Consider the following 24,920-nt stretch of genomic DNA (forward strand, 5'->3'; position numbering starts at 1 on the left):
AAAAATCATACCTTCTAGAGACTCAGTTTTGTCTCTGCTTTTATCTTATTTTCAGTGAAGATTGCAGATTACTTAAAGATTATTCCAAGTCTCAGAAATGAGGCATTGTTAAGACATACACAAAAATGATTTTGAGGCCCGGCGGCGTGGCCTAGCGGCTAAAGGCCTCTCCTTAAAAGCCCCGGGATCCCATATGGGCGCCGGTTCTAATCCCGGCAGCTCCACTTCCCATCCAGCTCCCTGCTTGTGGCCTGGGAAAGCAGTCGAGGATGGCCCAATGCATTGGGACACTGCACCCACATAGGAGACCCGGAAGAGGTTCCAGGTTCCCGGCATCGGATTGGCGTGCACCGGCCCTTTGCGGCTCACTTGGGGAGTGAATCATTGGACGGAAGATCTTCCTCTCTGTCTCTCCTCCTCTGTGTATATCTGGCTGTAATAAAATGAATAAATCTTTAAAAAAAAAAAAAGATTTTGGAAAGCAACAGTTAGGTATGAATATTCTTCATGGAGTTCTTGGGAAATGCATATTATGAAAAAATATGCATGAATTTCAAATTTTTTTACCAAAAAAGTTATCTTTTGGTTCCATTTCTTATGAACTTTTTGAAGTCCTTTCATATGTTCAACTCACTAGTGGATTCTGTATCAGAGCACCTCTTTCCCACCTGATCCCGTTTCATTCTGTGCTGACTCTTGATGAGAAAGTTTGATGTTTCACCCTGAGATTCCCAGGGCTAGCCCTCCTGACCTCAGTGCCATCAGGATTGGAAACCCTCGGAGTGCCCAGGGCTGCAGACACGTAGGGGTGGCAGAGATTCTGGAGTGAGACAGATGTGCCCGACAGACATTGCAGGGCACACGAAACACCCGCCTACTTACAGCCATGCTGGTTGTGCTCTGTGACCTACATGTTAGTCTTGAGTAAATAGCCCCATATCTAAAAATGAACACTGATGCAGTGGGTTAGCCACTGATTGCGATGCCTACCCCCATGTGTGAGTCTGTAGTACCGTGCTTCCAGTCCAGTTTCCTGCTAGTGCATGTGGGAGACAGATGACGGGTCCGATGATGGGTCTGATACATGCCCCCCTACTGCCCGTGTAGGAGACTTATGAAGTTCCTGCTGCCTGGCATCAGCCTGACACGGTCCTGGCTGTTCGGAGCATTTGAGCAGTGAAATAGCAGACTCTCACTCTCTTTTTATCCCTCTTCCTGTTTGCTGTTACTGTGTCTTTGAAAAACAAAAGGGAAAAAAATCCACTCATTTAGAAGTATAACTTACTATTTTTTATGGAAATATTTTAAATTAGTGTGTGTTCTTCTGTTGTAAACACAGAACCCATTTATATTTATTGCAAAGATTGAGTGAAGGTTTTAAAGCATTTCAGAAGTTAGTACTCCCTAGTTTAACCCATAAATGTTCTTTTTTTCAGGGGCCTGAGATGTATTGCTCGGTTTGAATATATTGGAGACCACAAGGATGAGCTAAGTTTCTCAGAGGGAGAAATCATCACTCTTCAAGAGTATGTGAATGAGGAGTGGGCCAGAGGAGAACTTGGAAACAGAACTGGGATTTTTCCCCTTAACTTTGTGGAATTTCTTGAAGAACATCCCACCTCGAGTGCAAATATTTTAAGTGAGTACAAAGAATTACATCATCTCTTAATTCATATGAACCAAGTAATACAGTAATATTTGCACTACATACTTATCTAATCACTACATTTTAAGGGTTAATAGAAATATGACTTTTAAAATAGTGACTTATGGGCCCAGCGCTGTAGCCTAGTGGCTAAATCCTTGCCTTACATCCACCGTGATCCCATATGGGCACCGGTTCATATCCCGGCTGCTCCATTTCCCTGCTTGTGGCCTGGGAAAGCAGTCAAGGATGGCCCAAAGCCTTGGGACTGTGCACCCACGTGGGAAACCCAGAAGAAGCTCCTGTCTTCGTATCAGCTCAACTCCAGCCATTGTGACCCTTTGGGGAATGGTCTTTATCTCTGTATCTCCTTCTGTCTGTATATCTGTCTTTCCAAATTAAAAAAAAAATAATAAATCTCTTTTTTTAAAGGTAACTTTATAAAAAAAAGAGTGACTTACATGGGATATTCATTTTATGGCCATCTCTCAAAGTGCTGGTTTAGATGTTTCAGGTAATTAGTAGTACGAAACTGCAAAGGCTTGAAAGCAGAAATGTATTATAGAGCTTAGGCTATAGATTCTTTACTTTCCAATTAAGTAACCAATCCAGGGAGTGGCAGGATAGCGTGCCCAGTCCATGAAAGACAAGTCTGACACTTGTGACTTCTCACTCCTGCCCAGCAGTTTTTCTCTGCTGCCCTGTGATCTTCACATCTAATGTTTTGACTTGTTTTTAATATAGATGCAAAGGTACCACAGAAGACCAAGAAAGAAGACTCTGGCTCAAATTCTCAGGTAACAGCACTTGAACAGATAGCTGTATCACAGCCATATGTAAGCCCTGGGAGCAATATTAAGATTGTAATTAAATAAGGATGCGGTGTTTTTCTTGGCTCTGAACCTGCCTGTGGCTGACATTGGTAGATTCCTGATTCCAACTTCTTGCTAATGCAGACCCAGAGAGGTAACTGTGATGGCTCAAGTAATAGGGGCCTTGCCACCCAAGTAAGAGACCTGGATTGAGTTCCTGACTCGGGCCCCATTCTAGCCCAGACGTTGCAAGCCAGTGGATGAGAATGAGCGAGTGGACCGCACATCTGTGCCTCCCTCTGCTCTCTTCCTTCTCCCCTTCTCTCTCAACCCCTTTTTCTTTCTGCCTCTCTGTCTCCTTTATATTTCTGTGTCTCTCAAATAATACATTTTAAAAGAAATTCTTAATAATAATTAATTGGATAATTAATGTCTATTGCATATAGAACTCATAGAGACCCTAATATGAAAATGAGGAGAGATATGATTAGTGTATTTGTAAAATGGATCTGCTAAGTGACTGATATTGGAAAAGTCCAGGCCCAGCACAATGACTCAATTGTTTAATCCTCTCCCTTCAACTGTTCCGATCTCATATAGGTACCAGTTCATGTACTCGCTGCTCCACTTCCCATCCAGCTCCCTACTTGTTGCCTAGAAAAGCAGCTGAGGATTGCTCTGCACCCCTTTGGGAAACCTGGAGGAAGCTCCCGGCTCCTGGCTTCTGGCTCTGGATTGGTGCAGCTTTGGCCATTACAGTCATATAGGGAGTGAACCAGCAGATGCAAGATTTCTCTCTGTCTCTCCTTCTCTCTGTTAAATCTGCCTTTCAAATAAAAATAAATTTTAAATATATATTTTTATATATTTAAATATATAATATGTTTAAAGTTCTGGGTTCTTTATATGTATGAAATATATATTTTTCCCATATATATATGTATATATGTGTGTGTGTGTGAAAAGTCCTGACCTTTATTAGCAATCAAGAAACTATGGAGCTGGTAAAGTGGCACAGGTCTAGCCATTGCAGCCATTTGGGGAGTGAACCCACAGAAGGAAGGCCTTCTCTCTCCTTTCTCTGTAAAATCTGCCTTTCAAATAAAAGTAGTTTTTTAGAATGTATAAGAAAGCAATAGTAAAGCATTAGTTAACCTATGCAATTAATATTCTCTCACTGTTATGTGATAGAACCCTAAACAAGTAATTATAATCATAGAAACTTTTAAAAAGATAATAAAATTATTACTATTTATCAATCTATGAAAAAGATTAAAAAATCATGCAAGGTTTTAGTCACAAAGCTGATCATATAGGTACTATAGAATAGGGGAAAATTAGAAACATCCTAAATAGTTACATGGTTATTATTTGAAAAATGTTCTTAAGCCATAAAAAAACTATATTCATGAAATAAATATCCTAGAATCAAAACATACATTATAAGCATAAGGGTTATGAAATTGGATAGATAGCATGATCAGAAGATACATTTAAATTGATTAAAATTTAAATTGGTTATATTTAAATTAAATTGGTTAAATGACCTCTTGAAGGTAAGATTTTATATGCAAGTAGGGTTTTTCATCTCTCCTCTTTGTACATATTTGAACTTTCAAAATATTTAGAGTTTTTGCTTGTTTGTTTAAGATTTACTTGAAAAGCAAAGTTAGAAAGAGCTCGATCATATACTGGTTCACTCCCCAAAGGACCACAATGGTCAGAGCTAGTCCCGTCTGAAGTCAAGAGCCAGGAGCTTCTTCCAGGTCTTGCATGTGGGCCCCACATACTCGGGCCATCCTCTGTTGCTTTCTAAGGTGCATTAGCAAAGAGTGAAACCAGAAGCGGAACAGCTGTAACTCAACCAGTGCCCACATGGAATGCCAGTGTCACAGGGTGTGGTTTGACTCACTTCACGACAGTGCCAACCCCAGAAACATTTTGATAATGAAAAATAAAGAAAACTGGTTTAAAATTTTTACACTGTGTAAAATGACTCCAGAAGTATCTAAAGGTGATGGTAGGGGAAAGGGAGTTTGATGCAATGTTAATTAACACATCAGTTGATAATAATACATCAGCAGATGAAGATACACACTCTGACCTTGAAGGAAAGCTCATCTTCATTCTCTCCATGGAAGTCATATAAGGCTTTGACCTTCCTCCTCTTCAGAGCTTGAGCAGATGTACTTCTTGCCTCAGCTGTGAAGACACCAAAAATGCAAATACACTGAGAGACAATGGACTGGAACACAAAGCAAACATTTTACAAACCACCCTTGTTATTCTCAGAACCTTGTTAGCCTGGGCTTGAGTCCTGGCCTTGCTCCCACTATAGCTTTCTGTAGATGTGTGCCATGGAGGCCCCCGGAAGCCAGAGCTTGAGGGCCTGGGTTCCTAACCACTCGGGTGGGGAGGCCTAATGGGAGTTGTCAGTCTTGACTTTGGCCTGGCCCGGCACTCACTGTTTTGGGTTTTGGGGGAGTGGACCAGTGAATACTAACTATGTGTCTCTTTTTCTCTCTCTTCTAACTCCTCTCACCCTTTTCCCCCCTCACCATTTCTTAGATCTTGTAGAACTCAATTGTGTTTCTTGTTTTGTTTTTTTCTCCAGAGGTACAGGGAGACAATTCCCATCTTAACCACTATGCCAAATGCCTGCCCCGGAAGTCCATTTTAAGCAGAAGCTCACATTTCTTACCAAATCTGTGATTTCTAACAGGGTGACAGTCTTCCTGGAGAATGGTGTGAAGCACTTCACAGTTTTACAGCAGAGACCAGTGACGACTTATCCTTCAAAAGGGGAGACCGCATCCTGATCCTGCAGCGTCTGGACTCGGACTGGTACCGGGGCAGACTGCACACCAGAGAGGGCATCTTCCCTGCCGTTTTTGTGCGTCCCTGCTCAGGTATGACAACTGCAAGATATACCTGTCATTCTGTTTTGTTTTGTTGTTTTTTTTCTTTTTAAAGATTTATTTTATTTTTATTACAAACTCAGATATACTGAGAGGAGGAGAGAGAGAGAGGAAGTGGAGCTGCCGGGATTAGAACCAGCGGCCATATGGGTTCAAGGCGAGGACCTTAGCCACTAGGCCACGCCGCCGAGCCCTTGTTTTGTTTTTTTATTTCTTGAAAAGGCAGATATACAGAAAGAAGGAAAGATCTTCCATCCTCTGGGTCACTTCCCCAAGTGGCTGCAAAGGCCAGAGCTGAGCCAATCCAAAGCCAGGAGCTCAGAGCTTCTTCTGATCTCCCACGTGGATGCAGTATCATCCTCAACTGCTTTCCCAGGCCACAGGCAGGAAGCTGGATGGGAAGCAGAGCTGCTGTGGTTAGAACTGGCACACATATGGCCTCCTGGCCGTGCAGGGCGAGGAGTTTAGCCACTAGGCCACCACGCCGGGCCCATGGCTATTATAATTAAAGGGGAGTCCAGGATCTTTGAAACTCCTGCTCCTTTTCTGTCTGGCTGTGCTGAGTTGTGTGTAGTTTTAGCACTTGATCCACAAAGTCGTGCAGTCTTCATTCATCTACTCCTATGTTGGAGGTGCTTAGAAAAAGATAAAAATGAATTCACTAGTTAATGGCTAATTTTTGTCAAGTATATTTTCTCTAATTTTTCTACACAAGAGAGCATCCTTCATTTTTTTGCATTTTAATTCAAAATTAATTCAAAATATTACATTCTGAGAATAACAAGGGTGGTTTGTAAAATGTTTGCTTGATGTTCCGGTCCATTGTCTCTCAGTGTATTTGCATTTTTGGTGTCTTCACAGCTGAGGCAAGAAGTACATCTGCTCAAGCTCTGAAGAGGAGGAAGGTCAAAGCCTTATATGACTTCCATGGAGAGAATGAAGATGAGCTTTCCTTCAAGGTTAGTGTGTGTGTCTTCATCTGCTGGATAGCTGCACTGAGCACTGTGAAATGTGAGGTGTCTGTAATTGAAGGGTGGAGCACCGAAATGGAATATTGATCATTACCTAAGAATAAAGATATCTAAGACCTGAGTTATAAGGGAGGATATGAGAGAAAATGAATAGGGCAATCAAGGCTGCTAGTGTACATTATCAAGCAGGTTTCTGGTTTTAAAGACAACCTTTGCCTAGTTACCCGTGATCCCCCTTGTTCCTTGGTTTATTTACATTAACGTTTTTGTGCCCTAGTAAAGGGTGATCTCTGTGTGGCCCTCCGAGCTTCTACTGCATCTTTGAAATCAGAGGAGAAATCTCATGGAACCTAGTGACGGTCCGCCCGCCTCGGAGACACGACTGTTGTCCATAAAGGCCCACCAAAGCTTTAGGGGAACAACCCCAAAAGACTGAGCTGCTTGGCAAAGGTTTAATTTTATTTTGTTTTAAAGAAACCTAAAGTTTAGCCTTAATGTTATATCAACCAAGTTCTTATTTTTTTGTTAAAGCACTGGTTGAGTATTCCTATGATTCTGTCTCGCAGCCCACAGTGAAATCAGGCTAATGCTTTGAGACTGTGCTAGAGGTTAGAGTGGTTTTAGTCGTTACTGCTGTGCATCTAGTATCTATTAGGCAGTGGTAAATTCTCCATGATTGAAGCTATTCAGTCCCAGGAAAGCATCAAGAGCGGGTGAACATTGGACCAAATGCTGATCCAAATGTTAAAACACCCATATCGTATCAAATGCTTGGCCTCGTGTCAGCTTGGTCCAGCCAGGTGGAATGTGCTGCTCCTGTGAAGACAGGTCTAGAAGCTGAGCTCCTGCCACCCATGTGGGAAACCTGGGTCCAGCTTCCTGCAGTGCCCAGCCCAGACCAGCCACTGTGGGCACATGGGTAACAAACAGATGGCGGCTCACTCACTCTGCCTATCTCGCTCTGTAATCTCTCTGCCTTTCAAATATAGGAGTAAAAGTTGTTTTTTTTTTTTAATCAAGGAGTGGCTGACAAGGTATGGCGTAAAGTAGGTGCCCCAACAAGACTTGTACTTGCCTACAAAAGGGGAAAACAAGGAGCTACTGGGCAGGTGCAGGGTTGGGGGGCTCGGGGGGGGCATGGTGTGATATGTCGGCACACCACTTTCCTATTTTTTGTGATGGAGTTTTCCTTTATCACGACAGCAGCGTCCTTTTAGATTTTATGTTTAAATGACATTTCCAAAAAAAAATTTTAAATAAAGTGACATTTCCATTGTATTATGTATGTAACATTGTTATAAATTATGGATATATTATACTCTGTACCAAATGAAAAAGTTGACAACCCTATTATCAAATTCATTTTTTTAAAGATGTGTTTATTTTTATTAGAAAGGCAGATATACAGAGAGGAGAACAGAGAGGAAGATATTCAGTGTGCTGATTCATTCCTCAAGTGGCCACAACAACTAGAGCTGGCCAATCTAAAGCCAGGAGCCAGGAGCCTCCTCTAGGTCTCCCACACAGCTATAGGGTCCCAAAGCCTTGGGCTGTCCTCGACTGCTTTCCCAGGCCACCAACAGGGAGTTGGATGGAAAGCTGGACCGCAGGGACACAAACCACCACCCATATGGGATTGCATGCAACATGAAGACCGTAGCCACTAAGCTATCGAGCCAGGCCCATATCAGATTTTTTTAAATATATTTATTGGGCCCGGCATGGTAGCCCAGTGGCTAAATCTTTGCCTTGCATCTGTCGGGATCCCTCATGAAAGCTGGTTTATGTCTTTGCTGCTCCACTTCCCATCCAGCTCCCTGCCTGTGGCCTGAGAAAGCAGTAGAGGACAGCCCAAGGCTTTGGGACCCTATACCTTTGTGGGAGACCTGGAGGAGGCTCCTGGCTCCTGGCTTTGGCTTTGCTCAGCTTTAGCTATTGTGGCCATTTGGGGGATAAACAGGCAGATGGAAGATCTTTCTCTCTGTATATGCTTTTCCAATAAAAAAATTTTAAATATATATATATATATATATTCACTGACATGATTTGAAGACAAAGTTACAAAAAGAAGGGGGAAAACAGACAGCTTCCATTGATTGGTTCACTCTTCAAATGGCCACAGTAGTTTGGGCTGGGCCATGCCAAAGGCAGAACCCAGGAGTCTTCATCCGGGTCTCCCAAGGAAGTGCAGGAGCCCAAACACTTGGCACATTTTCCACTGCTGTGCCAAGCACATTAACAGGCAGCTGAATAGGACGTGGAGCAGCCAGCACTCACATTGGTGCCCACATGGGATGCTGGTGATGTAAGCCGCACCACAATGCTGGCCCATTATCAGATTGTTTAGAATATTGTTTAATATTTTATTCCTTAAAATATGTAAGTTTGGAAACTATTATCTTCATCATTTTCAGATTTGAGCTTTATTTATTAATTTTGTGTTTGTATAAAACTTTACTGCAGTGGCCCAGCGGCGTGGCCTAGCGGCTAAAGTCCTCGCCTTGAATGCCCCGGGATCCCATATGGGCGCCGGTTCTAATCCAGGCACTCCACTTCCCATCCAGCTCCCTGCTTGTGGCCTGGGAAAGCAGTCGAGGATGGCCCAAAGCCTTGGGACCCTGCACCCACGTGGGAGACTCGGAAGAAATTCCTGACTCCTGGCTTTGGATCAGCACAATACTGACCATTGCGGTCACTTGGGGAGTGACTCATCAGATGGAAAATGTTCTTCTCTGTCTCTCCTCCTCTCTGTATATCTGATTTTATGATAAATAATAAGTCTTTTAAAAAAATAGATCTAGCCCTCCGAAAACTTATATGGTATATAAATACGGACCAGAGCTAAGGGGAAAAGCTGTAGTCAAACATTATATTACAACTTAAAAACCACAAAGAACTTATTTTTAACAGAAAATTTTAATGGCCAGAACTGTAACAATTTATTTGAGGGAGAGAGCTCCCATATGTTGATTTACTCCCCAAAGTGCCTGCCACAGCTAGGGCTAGGCCCAGCTGAAACTGTGAAGTCAAACGGATGTCTCACGTAAGGAATCCAAGGACACAAGGCAGCACCACTGCCTCCCCGGTCTGCAGCAGCGGGAAGCAAGATTCAGAGTGGGAGTTGGCATCAAACCCACATGCTAATTTTGATGTTGTGGCCATGGTGGAAAGGAATAAACCAAATGGTAGAAGAGGAATGCCATTATGCTCATTAAGAAATGTTTAAGATGTTGCTAAAAGGCAATTGTGGTAAACGCCTTTCTGAGTAGTAAGATTCCTGGTGAAATGTGATGGCCCTAACCTAGTGATTAGGGAGCCAAGTCCTAAAGTCACACTAGATTTGGAACCTACTTTAAGCACTAGTTACATATCATGTTGGTAAGTTACATATCTACCTTAGCTTCAGCTTTCTGTTCTTTAAAATAGGGAATGTATAAAAATGTGTCTTTAATAAGAACAGCAATTGCAGCCATATCTCCAACTGCAATGTTTAAATGAGTTAGTTCCTAACACATTTGTAGACTAGGACAAGGCTTACAGCAAACACGTGGCTCATTCTAGCTCTGAGCCTTTGCTTAGCTGAATCCTTCCATGGGCCCTCCTTGGTCGTCCTCCCCTCTGACTGCTCATTTGTCCTTTACTCTGGAGTGAGACCTTCATTCATCACTCTTTCCATGGTGCTCAGAGCACCAGTAAAGGTTTGTTGGATAAAGGGAAGGAAAAAAGATAGGTATCCATGACACTGTTGTTTATTCGAGAGTGATTTCTGCATTAGAACTAGGGATGTAAATGGCAGAATCTAAGTGCAGCAAGCTGACAGCGGATAAGCGGAGGATTAGAGTAAGAGAGGAGTGCACGTCAATGGCGTTGTCCAGTGAGGAGCTGCGTTACGGCACATCACTTTTCTCAGCACTTCAGGGCAAAGGAGTGGTATAAGCAGAATTTCTAAAAAAAATTATTTGTGTGTTTGAAAGGCAGAGTTACAGAGAGAGATCTTCCATCTGCTGGTTCACCCCCAGATGGCCACAAGGGCTGGACCTGAGCAAATCTGAAGCCATAGCAAGAAGCTTCTTCTAGATCTCTTGCATTCCCAAGCACTTGAACCCTTCTCATCTTCCCAGATCATTAGCTGGATTGGAAGTGGAACAGCTGGAATGCAAACCGATGTCCACATGGGATACTGTCCCCACAGATGGGGGCTTAGCTTGCTGTACCATGACACCAGCCCCCAGAATCTTATGCATATCATTCCAGATAGGCCACTCAATGTGTTTATTGTCAAACAAAATCAATTCTTTTCAATTCTTGCCTTTTGCAGGCTGGGGATATAATAACAGAGCTGGAATCTGTGGATGAAGACTGGATGAGCGGAGAGCTAATGGGAAAATCTGGAATATTTCCCAAAATCTATGTTCAGTTTCTACAAGTCAGCGAAAGGTGAAGCTAGACTGTGTTCCTTGACACAGAACTCACTTGAACTGTCACTTTGACGATCAAATATGTTTTTGCACTATTTTTTTAAACTGAAACAAAAGTATCTGCAATGTCACTGGTACACTACAGTTGTCTAAAAGCAGAAACTTCTAGGCTTTGTGGCTGGCTTTCATTCACAGTGGAAACGTGTAGGTGGAAATTCATGAGCTACAATTCTAGCAGGGAAAACATCTAAGAGGCCTAGCTGGCCATTGCCCCAGGAAGTGTCTAGGCACATGGCAGCATGGGGACGCTAGCAAGAGAAAGTTGTTTGGACATCTGTTTTTAGCAGCACAATGAATTAACTCTGCTTCTTCATTTTCTACTTTAGTTTAAAAAAAGTATATTTGACATTCTACTTGCTGAACTATCAGGATATGGTTGGTATTCTAAATTCCATTTTTGATATTCAAATTAATTCTAACAGCTTGAGCACATTAGCCTTATTACCAGGGCAGATCTGTGGTTCAGCAGAAGTAGTTTATTAACTATTTGGAGCATTTCTAAGTACCAGGTAAAACCGGCTCATGCTCACCAAATGCTCCAGGTGTTTCTGAGTGGTTTCCATTCATGCAAGGAGTTGCAGGGCATCAGTGTCTGACGTGTCTTAGAGACCACAAGCATCCTGAAATGCTTTGCTGATGCAACTAACCCTTCCATACATGTGCCATACTTTTTTCTTTCCTCAGTATATACTTTAACAGGGTTATTATAAAACACATCTTCTGAATTTGCAATCATTCCTTTGACAGTTACTGGTACCCAAAGGAAAATTCATTTTCTTTGCATTACCCCAGTAATACATAAAAGCTGTGTCTTGTTATAATAGTGCATTATGAATCACATGTAGTGTCTTAGAATGCAGATGAAATGTTAAGATGGGAAGCAGTGCCAAGCCGCACAGCTCGTCTCTTTGCAATATAATCAAAATGAGAAGTAATTTAAGAGGACTGAAGGCAAGTACTTATTTTTATGCTCCCCACATAATTATTAGAATAAATGAAGAAATGCTTTTCTGCTATCCATTGTTACACCTTCCCAGCTTAAGATAATGGTGACTGAATGAATGACAGTTTATGGGCTGAAGCCAAATAAGTTGAAGACAATCTTCCACACAGATCAATGGAACAGAATTGCTTTGGAAATGTAACACATTTTCCCAACAATGTTCATGACTTTCTTCTGTTTTTAAGAAGAGTTTCATGTGCTGGACCATTTTGTAGCTTTTGTTATTTTTTCCAATGTCCAAGCCGTTAAGCAGCCAGTGGTCACGCAATGACACCATTACGTGGACACCAAATGGAGTTCTGTGAGAAAGGCAACATTGACTTTGTCTCTGACTTAAGTTTATTTTTCTGTTATTTGGCTACAACTGATTTTGGAATATGGGAGCTGTTTTTTATAAATTGTGTTTTGGGTAAGGAACATGATATAAGGAAAATTCTTATCAGATTTCACTCAAAAGTGGTTTCCTGAGAAATAAATGACATGAAGTATTATCCAAACTAAATTCTCTTTGTAGCTGTACAATAGCAGGAAGCAAGCTGTGGATATGAAATGAGACATAAATTATCTACCTTTTTTTAATTTCAGCGTCTGATTAGAAATTGAAATAACCTATCCTTATTAGAGAAAATCAATTAAATTTTGGCCTTCTGTCAGCAGAATGAAGAGTGCAATAGTTGTATGTCTACTTGACACTGTAATAAACTGAACTTTTCGAAGTACTTTTCTCATGCTAGACTTTTTGATGGTAGATGTAATACCTGACTTATCTTTATACTTCTAGCCATTTGCACCGTCCAGGTTGGTTGGTTGGTTGGCTGGTTGGCTGGTTGGTTGGTTGGTTGGTTGGCTGGTTGGTTGCATGGATGAAGGTCTTTCACACATAGCAATGCCCTGATCACTCACTATCTTTCCTCTTTGTTAACAAAACTATATATAGAAACAAAGTTCACCTCTTTGTAATTTCCCTGTTGTGCTCTATGCTTTTTGCCCTTTATTTCCCGTTCAGCTGACAGAAAGTACAGATGTAGCCTGTGGGTTTGAAAGCCAGACTCAGCCATGTTTAAGGAGAAACACAATATTTATATTCAGTAAATCTCACAGTAATTTTGTCCGAAGATCTAATGCTGTTAATCTTAGCTCCCTCAAATCCTTCTTTGAATCATTTTTAATTAATAGGTTAAAACTAGAGAAAATGTTTAATTATAATTGTACCCTTGAACACTAAAAGCACATTTTTTGCAAATGATACCCCTGGTTACGTGGCTAGAGAAGTAATATAATGTATCATTTTGTTCATGGACATCACAAGCCGTGAACATTTTCTGTAACATTCAGAATGAAAGAAATCAGTGTATTTATCAAAATTTATTCTTAAACCTGTCATTTAAAAAGCATTTCTTGGTAAGGCAAGAATTAACATTTTTTATAGTGATTATTTAGTTTTTATTCAATTTCTTAAGCTTTGATAAATAGACCTGAAAAATAGTGATGAGTACATGGCCTAATCGAATAGGCCTACGTTGGTATCATTAATAGTTTTTTTTTAATTAGTGTCAGATGCACATTGGTGATATTATTTATTATGCAATGTCATCTTGAATGCTATTGAGTAATCCTTAGCAGTAATTTTTTTTCCTGAACTAATAGGACGTCATTTTTACCCTGTGGCTTTTTACTTCATTGTAATTATGAAGGAATTGAATACAAAGCCTAACTTAGAACAACACCGCCATCTTGAGGCCCATCACTTACTTACACACTGTTAAGCCTTGGAGAGTCTTTGGAGACCAGGAGTTGGCCTGCAGAGATTACATAATTACTGGAAGAACCTAAAGTAAAACTTAGTTCTATTGATTCCCATTCTAGGAGTTTCCCCTTTTGTTCATAAAAGTTGTAACATTTCTCTCTTTTTTTAAGATTTATTTTATTTTTATTACAAAGTCAGATATACAGAGAGGAGGAGAGACAGAGAGGAAGATCTTCCGTCTGATGATTCACTCCCCAAGTGGCCGCAACAGCCAGTGCTATGTAGGCCCCGGTCTCCCAAGGGTTAACTCCACAGCTTAGCTTGTTTCTAAGAGGTAACACAGTGGGAAATCTTGGCCTAATGCATTTAGCCCCTGGCTTGACTGCAAGTTCCCTCTTCCTTACTTCCCTTTTGTTAAGATGCCCCAGGGGGGCTAAGGTGTTGGTTGAAGGTTGGGATAATACTGGGAGGGACTAAGCAGACTATAAGATCTGAAGCCAGGAGCCAGAAACAACTTTCCAGGTCTCCCATGCAGGTGCAGGATCCCAAAGCATTGGGCCATCCTCGACTGCTTTCCTAGGCCACAAGCAGGGAGCTGGATGGGAAGTGGAACTGCTGGGATTAGAACCGGGGCCCATATGGGATCCTGGCACATTCAAGGTGAGGACTTCAGCCGCTAGGCCATTGCACAGGCCCCAAAGTGGTAACATTTCTCTTCAGCAGTTAAATGTAATTTATCTGTGAAAGTTGGAACTTCTCATACAGTACTTAAGATCGAAAAGAACTACACAGAAAATGCCAAATCCTTGAATTTTTCTCTCCAGAGGGAAATTTCAGTCATTTCCACAGGTTTATGTGGACAGTTTGTATTTTTGTTACCTGGAAACTCAAACAGGAACTGATCTGTTATTGTAGATCTGCTTGTCTAACAGGAAATACCGACACCCTTGGAACATCAGATCTTGTACTGGTGTGTCTGGAGAGCTGTGCTCTTGGTATCAACGGCATAATATCAAACCTAGGTTCTTGTGCAAATAGAGCAGAAACACAGCATTTTAGTATTCTGAAGTCTAATAGGCTACCGCTAAGCACTGTTACTCTAACAAATCCTCATTTCAAAATCTATTCTCTGATACGTCCTGGATTGTTTTTTACAGGAATTTTAATTGTATATATTCTATGAGTTGTTTATCTTTAAATACTGTTAAGTTGGCAGTAATTCAACTTAATCTTTTTCAGGAAAACCAGTTGATTCAAATTCCTAATTTAGAGGAGCTGGCATTTGTGGAACAGTGGATGAAGCCGCTGCCTGAGACACTAGACTCACCTATCAGAGCTCTGTTTTGCTGCCTGGGAGGGCAGCAGACAACCACACACGTAACTTGGCCTCCCGCTGTGCGTGTGAAAGACCAGGGTGGAGGTCCTGGCTTCATCTTGGCCCAGATCTAGGGGAGTGAACCATCAGATGAAAGATTTCTGTCTCTACACCTAAGTGTTTTTGTTAAATTCCTAATTCTGAGATAAATGGTACCTATTGGTTGTCTGTGTACTTTTCACACACACGAACACCCCACACACACACGAACACCCCCCCACACACACACAATATTAACCTATACTTACTTCTTTACAATTAAAATAAAAGGAACAGCTGTATTTATTTCTCCAGTCATGGTGAGGTGCTTTACTAGCTTAGAAAGCCTCCTGACCAGTTGACCGGTGAGGCCTTCCACATCATTCTCCAGGCTCCCAAATGCCCCGCAGCTGGAGAGCAGAGCTGGCCCTACCCAGAGCCTCAGCGCACTGGGCTTACTCCCGAGTACCGGACTAAGGTAACTAGATTAGAGAGCCAGTGGCATCGTCTTGCAGACATACGCAGGTGTTGAAAATATTAAAAAATAAATACATGAGGGCCTGGCACAGTGGCCTAGCAGCTCAAGTGCTCGCCTTGAACGTGCCAAGATCCTAAATGGGCGCTTGTTCTAGTCTCGGCAGCCCCACTTCCCATTCAGCTCCCTGCTTGTGGCTTGGTAGAGCAGTTGAGGACGGCCCAAAGCCTTGGAATCCTATACTTGCATGATTGAGACCTGGAAGAAATTCCTAGCTCCTGGCTTTGGATCAGCCCAGTTCCAGCTGTTGCAGTCACTTGGGGACATTTTTACTCCCCAAGTGAATCATCAGACAGAAGATCTTCATTTCTGTCTCTCCTCTCTGTATATCTGACTTTGCAATAAAAATAAATCTAAAAAAAAAAAAAAGATAAATACACGAAAAACTCTGGGTCACCACCATAGCACAGGTGAAAGTGGGAGAGCCAAATGAGGCCTTGGCAGGGCTGTAAGAAGGTCCAGGTAACCACTCCAGTGAAGGAGTGAGGATGCAGTGAGAAGGGAAGAGACACCTAGAGCACTGAGCTGTGTCCAGGTGGGATGCCTGCCACCAGACAGGTGTGTGCAGAGGCGGAAGGATGGCAGTGAAACAGGCTGTTGATGAAGAGGAAGAGGACAATGTGCTCGCTTCAGCCGCACATACGCTAAAACTGGAACGATACAGAGAATGAGGACGATGAGCCTATACGAGTTGAATACTTCAGAGAAAATGGGAATCAAGACCACGTTCTCTTAACAGGGCTGCCAAGCAGAGCCCCACAACACGAGCAGCAGATCGCTCTCATGCTGCTGCTCGGCTGCAGGAAGCCAGATTTCCTTCTTTAGGATTTGACGGTGAGGACCACTGCCATCAGGCTGTGAATGGTGAGAACAGCATGATCAGATCTGGCCTTGTGACGTGGGAAAAGAGAAGTCCAATTCCAAAATACCATGGTAGCTAGAAGTGGGTTCCAGAATCCAGCAGGTGTGAAGGGGTAAATTAATTGTGTGGCAAGTGTACCCCAGAGTAGAATAGATGAACGCGGGAATGCAACGGTTCCATATACACCAAGTTAGCAAGTCCATAAAATATATAGTAACTGAATTTTTACAGTTAAGCATATCATGTAACTGTCAATCAATCGACCAAGCGTTGCCAGCACATTAGGAATTTCCTTCATCCTCCTGTTCCTCACAGAGGCAATCACTGTTGTGGTTTCTGTTGTCATAGATGAGATTTTCTTGTTCTCAAATATGAAAATGGAGTCATGTAGTATTTATTCACTCCTTCTGGTTGCTTCTGTTCCATGTAATATTTTTGAGAGTTATCCATGTGGATCATTCATTGAATGATCTTTGAACATGTGACTGTTGAACTCCTATTTTTCAATTTTCTAAGAATGTGACTGCTGTGAATATTTGAACGTTTTCTCTATAGATTTTAAGATTCTTATTTATTTGAAAAAATATCAAGCATCTACTGGCTCACTCCCCAGTTGGCTGCAAGGGCCAGCACTGGTGATGGCCAAAACCAGGAGCCCAAAGCTCCATCCACATCTCCACCATGGGTGGCAGGGACCTAAGTACTTTCCCAGGTGCACTAGCAGGCAGCTGCATCAGAAGCCCAGCACCCACGACTCAAAACAGGTGCTCCACTCTGGAGCGCCAGCATCATGGGTTGTGGATCATCCCACTGTGCCTTTCAAGGATGCTTTTTTGTAATAAAGCATTTCATTTCTCCTGGATAAATACCTAAAGGTCAGATATTGGGTAATTTAGAATAGACATGTCTTCTGAATTTTCTAAAGCAATGTTTGAGAGTTCCAGTTGTCCCGTATCTGTACCAACAGCTGGATGTGTCAACCTGCTTGTCATTGGTGGTTTCAGAGTAGCTCGAGCATGGTTGAGACCTGGAAGCTGTGAGTAAGCTCTGGAAGTACTTCCGGAGCTGACCTGTGCGTGCCGTAATGTTTCTACTTTAACTTCATGAATGCTCTTAGCAAACGAAAAGTCATTACTCTCATAGCTATCACACTTGCATTGCCTTTTACAGCATCCAGGGCTCCTGCTTGGGTGGCAAGGGCCCTAGTATTTGAGCCATCATTTACTGCCCCACAGATGCAGTAGTAGGAGTTGAGTCAAAAGCAGAGATCAAACTCCGTGTCAGGCAATTTGAGATGGGATGCAGACATCCCAGGTTATAGCTTATCCTGCTTTCCCAAGCCCTAAGCAGGGAGCTGGATGGGAAGTGGAACAGCTGAGACATGAACCGGTGCCCATATGGGATCCAGGACTTGCAAGGTGAGGGTTCATCCACTGAACCACTGCACTGGGCCCCCTGTGTGACTATTTAATGATAGTAAGGCGTTGCTGGAATTTGGAGGTGTGTTAATAGGATTGTGGTTATGTTTATTTCGAGTCATGTTAGAGACCTGTGCAAAACGTTTACAGGCAGTGTATTGGATTTGCTTCAGAGTGGTAGGGGCGAAGTTCATGTCAGGAACTGTGCAGAGAGTGGTGTTGCACCACGCTTAAAGCTAAAAAGTTAGCTGGTCACGGTTTCACTGATGCTGGAAGAATACATGACACTCCTAGGTTGTTAAAAAAGATTTATTTACAGCAAATGTTAAATAACCAATTTCATGTTCTTTTGTGTCAATTCCCCATGACCTCCAGGTCACCAGGAGGCGATCCACAGGGCTCATGCAATGGGTTGTGTTCTAGGAGAAGAGCAGATTTAGCACTCTAGGCAGCAAGGAGAAGCAAGCAACCTGCACTTTGTCCTGGGGGAGACATGACCTCATCTCTCAAGGTTGCACAAGGATGCAAATGGGCCACACAGTCAGATTGTAGCCGTGGCTGACTTAGCAAGACCGTGCAGGAGCACTCAGCTCCACAGCCGACTGCCTCTCAGAATGCACTGTTCAGCCTGACACATTGCTGGCCAGAGTCAGATTTTTTTTTTAAGATTTATTTATTGTTTTTTAAGATTTTATTGTTATTGGAAAGCTGGATATACAGAGAGGCAGAGACAGAGAGGAAGATCTTCCGTCTCATGATTCACTCCTCAAGTGAACGCAATGGCTGGTGTTGCGCCGATCCAGAGCCAGGAACCAGGAATTCTTTCCAGGTCTCCCACGCGGGTGCAGGGTCCCAATGCATTGGGCCATCCTCGACTGCTTTCCCAGGCCACAAGCAGGGAGCTGGATGGGAAGTGGAGCTGCCGGGATTAGAACCGGCGCCCATATGGGATCCCGGGGCGTTCAAGGCGAGGACATTAGCTGCTAGACCATGCTGGCGGGCCCAAGAGTCAAATTTTTACATGAGTAAAATGCTTTTTTGTTTTTTGTTTTAAGATTGATTTATTTTCATTGGAAAGGCAGATCTACAGAGAGGAAGAGACACAGAGAGGAAGATCTTCCCTCCGACGGTTCACTCCCTACGCGGCCATATTGGCTGGAACTGAGCCAATCAAAAGCCAGGAGTCAGGAGCATCTTCCAGGTCTCCCACGCAGGTACAGGTTGTCCTCAACTGCTTTCCCAGGCCACAAGCAGGGAGCTGGATGGGAAGCAGGACTACCAGGATTAGAACCGGCACCCATATGGGATCCCGTAACATTCAAGGTGAGGACTTTAACCACTATGCTATTGTGCCAGGCTTTTATGTCACTTGATTAATCTCAGCAGAATCTAGAACCAAATCCACTCAAATATCCTCATACAGTATACATTTAATTAAGGCTTTTTTCAGTAAGACCCAAAAAGCAGCAGATGAAGCCAATGTGTAGCATGATTGTAGCCACGTTCTCTGGGGCCCCAGGCAGTGAACAATGAGAGGAGCACTAGCACTGAATATAGGCATGAAGGGTATTCTACCAGAAATCTGAATTGGTAGTGACTGTTTGACTGAACATAGGCATGGAGCAGTTACCAACGTCAAATTCACATTTTCCAACTTTACAATGGTGTGAAAACACACAATCATCCAGCACACTGCTCTTCCGGGCCAGGGACACCCTGCTGGCTGAGGGCAGCCTCTAAGAGCCAGTTTCCAGGTAGCTGGTGTGGTCACCTAGGTAGACAGCTAACACCCCCAGGTGCACTTTCCCCCCAGATGGTCTGAGGATTCCAGAGCCTCAGACAAACCAGAATGACTGCAGGAAGCAGAATGGACACCCGGCATCCCTGAGGAACGGGAGGGAGTGTGGTTGCCTTGGAAGGGTGGCGTTCCTGTGTGTGCAGAGGGCATCAGTTCTTACCAGGTATCTATCGTCCTCTGCTGTCACTTTCCTGCTCTTAAAAACCTCTTGGTTCCCTGGCTTATTGATGAGCCTAACTTCCGCTGCCATACTTAAAAGCTTGTAAAACTTACATTCTGTTGACCCAGATAATTTAGAAATCTCCTGTCAACCTCCCCATTCTCATGGGTACTCTCCTGTAATCAGCACCACTGTCCACACTAAGGCAGCCAGTCACTTCCAAGACAAATGTTAAATACTCCGACTCCAGTCACCTCTCAGCAGAGCCAAGCATTTCCAAATACAAGTTGTAAAATAATTCAACTGGAAGCACACGTTTAAAAAAATGGTCAGAAGAAACAATCATCACAAATAGGACTTTTTATTTGTCATGATTAAAAAGTCTGATTTTAAACAGACTCTTGGACTGGTGGTTCATAGCCATCAGCTCGTTCCACTTTAGCACCCGTCTCATCCCCAGTGGCTTTTCCAGAACTGCTACCTTCACCATGAAGCTCCATGAGTTTTCCCACTGAAAAGAAGAATAGTCTGTTAGTCGTCGCGCAGCACAGTGCACGAGGATATTCAACACTCCGGGAAAGGGGGACTCTCATCGGGCCTTGGAAGACACTGCATGTGCTCCCAGTTTTGCTTTTAGGAATCCCTTGAACTTTCACTTACATTCAAACTTGGGCTTCTTCAGCATTTTCACTTTTCTAACGAAGACGTCGTGGAGAGGATAAATAGACTGGCAAGCCTTTTCTATGTCTTTTCCAATGCTGTCTGGAATCCTGAAAACCACCAGTAATGAGATTAGTCAAAAACACAAGTCTGGGATGTCACGTAAGGGATGCTAAACCATGTCCTCTCAGCATCTAATCCCCATACAAACCTGTAACATTGATAGAGGACAAGTTACCTTCCCCTCTCCCCATTATTTGTATAGGAACATCAGAAAAAAGATTTATCACCGATCATCATCTGGGACCGAAACATTTTTCATCACTTATTCCCATACGTTACTGACTACAGATTTTATCTAATTACGCAGATACTCCCTGTCCTTAAAGTCTCATCTGCCAAAAATAGCTCTGTCCATAAAAAGCACCTATCACTTAAGCTGAAAGGGACAGTACTTCAGAGGGAATAAAGAGCTCTGACTCCACCTTACCTGACACGCTTTCCCTCGGACAAGGACAGTTAAGAGAACAGACCCGGAGCTGGCACCGTATGCCAGCATCCCGCATGGGAGCAAGTCCACGTCCAACCCAGCTCCCCACCAGAGGCCTGGGGGAACAGCAAGATGGCTCAAGGGCTCCCACCCTCCACGAGGGAGACCAGAATGAAGACCCTGGTTTTAGGTTAGCCTGACGCTAGCCACTGCAGCCATCTGGAAAGCAAAGCAACAGATGGAAGACCCCCCCCCCCCCCCAAGGCTATAACTGACTTCCAACATAAATCAATCTTTAAACGAGATGCTTACAGTTTGTTGACTACTTCTTTCAGGTCATTTGTTTGCACCTCCCGGGTCATGATTTCCATCATCTTTTTCCGGATCTGGCGGACCTGCTGGTGCTGAGCATACGACGTCTTCCGGATCTGATTGTTGCGTTTCTTAGTAAAACCCACGCAGAACAGGCGCAGCAAGTAGCCATCGGTAGTCTTGACATCAACATGAGCCTCAATCATGGTCTAGGAAAGAAACATACAGCAAATATTAATTTAAATACCAACTCTTATCCCTTCAATTCTACTAAAAAGCTGGAAGGCTCAATTTAATGCAATATAAGCTTTCATAATTTTACAACAGCTAACTTACAGAACAAATCACAGCCATGAACTAATACCCAACTGCCACTCTGTCCTGTCCAAGTCCTCCTGGAGTCTTCAGGTCCATGAGTGTCCCTGCATACACCTTAGGGTGTACAGGAATGCCTGTAACTACTCCCCTTTCAATGGCACACGCATAAAGACGAAAATAAGTTCTAGAAACACGTTAGCCTGCATTTACAGCTTCAGAACAGGCTTCAACTTCACATCTAAAACCAAAATGAAAATCCACATTCAAGGTCCTGGTATGGAAATTTGCAAAACAAACACTTAAGTGGCAGAAACATTCCTTCTGTATTCACACTTTTTTGAAAAAAAAAAAAAAAACAAAAACTGAAGATAATTCTAGAAGCACAGCCATTAAACTTTAGGGGAATGTCAGAAATAAATGTTACGGTATAATCAGTATGTATCATCTGGGACCGAAACATTTTGTCATCATTCATTCCCACAGACAATAATCCCAAACCGATGCTCAAACACATCTAATTCAGTACCGTCATTACCTGAAACAATCTTGTTTCATTTCAAGCACTCTACCTTGGATAATTTGTCATCACCACAATCCAATGAAATGGGATTTGACAGATAAGAAAAAGTACAACAAGCTTTCCAAAGGACACACACAGAAAATGACCCAGGACTTCAACGGCCCCAGAGCCGATGCAACACAGCAGCCCAAGCCACCCTTTCACTCCCGGCCTCTGGAATAGGAGCCAAACAAGCAGCGCTGCCCACCCACATGCCCCCGTCCCCGCTCACCTGCCACTTTTTGACCATGGAGCACATCTTGTCCCGGGTGAGGTCCATGCCGTGGAAGTTGGTGAGGCAGTTTTTGCCCTGAACGTCCTCGGTGATGAGCTTGAACTTGCGAAAGGCCACTTCGTCGTTCTGCAGGTCGGCGAGGCTCACCTCGAAGACGCGGCCCTTGAGGCCGTCGGAGGCGATTTCTGCGGAGGGGACCCCGCGTCAGCGCCGGGACCAGAAGCCAAGCTCACCCCAGACACACACGCCTGCCTGGCTGCCAAACCCTCCACACCCTCCCTGCCTCCCGACCCCGGGGACGCGGGGCCCCCAAAGCCCGCCCGCGCTCCCCGGGAAACACCAGGCGGCCGCGGGTACTCACTGGTTCCTTGGGTCCTCGTGACCAGGGTCTTCCCAATGTTCCTGATGTTGAACATGGCTGGTGCTTTCACGTCATACCAGTCCTTCTTAGAGAATGGGTCCACCCTGAGGGTTTGGGAACACGCCTGCTGAGAAGCCTCAGGGCTCCTCGCCCGGCACAGGAGCCCGGCAGGGTCTCGGGCCCTCCAGGACACCCCCGGGGACCCCCACACACAGCCCCGCGCCAGCCGGGACCACCGCGCCGGAGCAGGCTGCCGAGACGCCGCTCCCCGGCCCCGCGCCATCCGACCGGCATCCTCGCCATCCGGGCCCCGCCGGCACCCTCAGCCCGCCCGCCGGCTCCAGCAGAACCCCGGAGAACGGGCACCGACGATCGCTGCCACTTACACTTTCTTCTTGGCTCCCTTTTTGCCGCCTTTCGTAAGGCGCTTGTTCTTGCCGACCGCCATGACGCCGCTCAGAGAGCCAAAAGGGCGGAAGTGTAACTCGCGCGAGAACTTAGGCACACCGGACGGGGCGGGGCGCGTGGCTGACGTGACCTTTGCTCTAGGCTTCTTCCGGCCTCGGGAAGATGGCGCCGGCGGAGGGCCGCCACAGCGCCCCCGTGTGTGCGGAGGCCGTGCCGTTCGGAGGCGGCCGGCGGTCGTGAACGGTTGTGAGAAGGACTAGCCCGTGGCCGCCGAGAAAGTCGCTCGCTCCCAGCTGCTCGTCGCCCGCTTCCCTCCGCCCGCTCCCCGCTCCCCGCCGCCCGCTCCCCGCATCCCTCCGCCCGCTCCCCGCTCCCCGCCGCCCGCTCCCCGCTCCCCGCCCCCTGCTCCCCGTTCCTCGCCCCCTGCTCCCCGCCGCCCGCTCCCCGCTCCCCGCCGCCCGCTCCCCGCTCGCTCCCCGCGGCGCACAGCCCTCACTCCCGCGGTAGGTCCAGCTTCCAGGGCTGCTTCCACACCCCCGTGTCCTCAAAGGGGAGTACTCCACACATTTTGTGGAAAAGGGTTTTTTTATATATATATTTCGTATTTTTTATTGGAAAGATTTACAGAGAGGCGAGACAGAAGATCTTCCATCTGCTGGTTCACTCCCCAAAATAGCCACAGTGACCAGAGCTGAGATGATCCGAAGCTAGGAGCCTCTTCGGGTCTCCCACGCGGGCGCAGGTCCCATGGCTTTTGGGCCGCCTGCGACTGCTTTCCCAGGCCACAAGCAGGGACAGGAAGCAGGGCTGCCGGGATTAGAACCTGTGCCCATATGGGATCCCGGCGGCTTCTAGGCTCATGCAGGGCGAGGACGTTAGCCACTAGGCTACTGTGCCGAGCGTGGAAAATGGGTTTTAAAAAGTTTTGTTTTGTTGAAAAAACAGCTCAGTTCATGCATTCGACAAGTCCTCAAAGTGCATAGAAAAAACCCGCCTGGCTCTCAAAAGCTTTTTACACCATGATAGACCCGTTAAAATTATTTCTTAAAGCTATGCTTCTTTGAAAGAGAAGGAGAGATGGTAACATTATTTTTTCCTTTACTTTGAAGGAAACAGCGCACCCATTTGTTCCCTCCCAAATGACCACAACACCTGGTTTCCCTTGTAGGTCACAGGGATCCATTCCTGGGGTCACCTGCTGCCCTGTGGAGGCAGTCAGGAACGGAACCCAGGCACAATGCCCACTCCCAACCCACCTGTTAATTCTGTCTTCCACAAAGTTTTTGAGGTAACTGTGTGTGGAAAATGAGGTGGATAAAACAATCCATAAGTGTGTTGGTGGGGTGAAGTGTGCTATGGGCAAAACTCCAGGGACACCAGTCATGTTTGGCTAGGTGGAGCCAGTGCCGTTTCCACCTTGCCTTCTGGGCGTACTTCCCTCTGTACCTGTTTATGGCTCTTGTACATTGATAAGTTAAAAGTAGAATACAATCTCCATTTTTTTTCAGTGTTGGCCCCACTTCTCCCTTCAGGTTCTTTAAGGGAGTGGGGGAGGTCAGAAAGCAAACCCACCAGGAGATACAGTCTCCCCTGGAAAGCTTCTGTCCCAAGCATCCCCACTGGCGCAAAACCCAGAGCCAGGCAGCCAGTACCCTGCCTGTACCCTCCTGGCCCCCAGCAAGTCTCCCAGTCATCCCAGTCTAGGTTCTCTGCCGCCTGCTATGCCCACGCCCTTAAGACACTTTCCTCATTTGTGCTCCGTGAATAATTTCCTAGATCTCGGTACCTGCAGGATAAAGAGAAAACCTACAGGCACGCTTAGCGGGACTGAACTGCACTTTCAAAGTGCTGCTTTCCTCAGCCAGGGACAACACAA

General features: G+C 44.7%; 2 protein-coding genes and 2 non-coding genes across 17 annotated transcripts in view; 1 reads left to right on the top strand and 3 right to left on the bottom strand.

Moving 5' to 3' along the window:
- The window catches only part of SH3D19 (SH3 domain containing 19), a 218,617-nt gene extending 206,071 nt beyond the window's left edge, over positions 1–12,546 (top strand). For all 14 annotated transcript variants that reach the window (XM_058666768.1, XM_058666770.1, XM_058666775.1 and 11 more), the window contains 5 exons: positions 1,437–1,639; positions 2,390–2,442; positions 5,180–5,366; positions 6,237–6,334; positions 10,665–12,546. In XM_058666768.1, coding sequence (XP_058522751.1) covers positions 1,437–1,639; positions 2,390–2,442; positions 5,180–5,366; positions 6,237–6,334; positions 10,665–10,787 — 664 coding nt within the window. In that variant the 3' untranslated portion in view covers positions 10,788–12,546. The remainder of the gene's footprint in view (positions 1–1,436; positions 1,640–2,389; positions 2,443–5,179; positions 5,367–6,236; positions 6,335–10,664) is intronic.
- Positions 12,547–20,046: 7,500 nt separating this feature from the next.
- On the bottom strand, positions 20,047–23,163 carry RPS3A (ribosomal protein S3A). The gene is made up of 6 exons (XM_004588122.3): positions 23,023–23,163; positions 22,637–22,740; positions 22,273–22,460; positions 21,164–21,372; positions 20,362–20,471; positions 20,047–20,212 (listed from the first exon to the last, which is right to left on the bottom strand). The coding sequence occupies exons 1-6, from the start codon at positions 23,082–23,084 to the stop codon at positions 20,091–20,093; spliced, it is 795 nt and encodes a 264-aa protein (XP_004588179.1). The 5' UTR covers positions 23,085–23,163; the 3' UTR covers positions 20,047–20,090.
- On the bottom strand, positions 20,628–20,691 carry LOC118759068 (small nucleolar RNA SNORD73). Its single transcript, XR_004995967.2, has one exon. It is a non-coding gene; the product is annotated as a small nucleolar RNA SNORD73 (small nucleolar RNA).
- LOC118759067 (small nucleolar RNA SNORD73) lies at positions 21,885–21,957 on the bottom strand. The gene has a single exon (XR_004995966.1). It is a non-coding gene; the product is annotated as a small nucleolar RNA SNORD73 (small nucleolar RNA).
- Positions 23,164–24,920: the final 1,757 nt, after the last annotated feature.

This window comes from Ochotona princeps, chromosome 7 (genome assembly GCF_030435755.1).
Source record: "Ochotona princeps isolate mOchPri1 chromosome 7, mOchPri1.hap1, whole genome shotgun sequence".
Taxonomy (NCBI): domain Eukaryota; kingdom Metazoa; phylum Chordata; class Mammalia; order Lagomorpha; family Ochotonidae; genus Ochotona; species Ochotona princeps.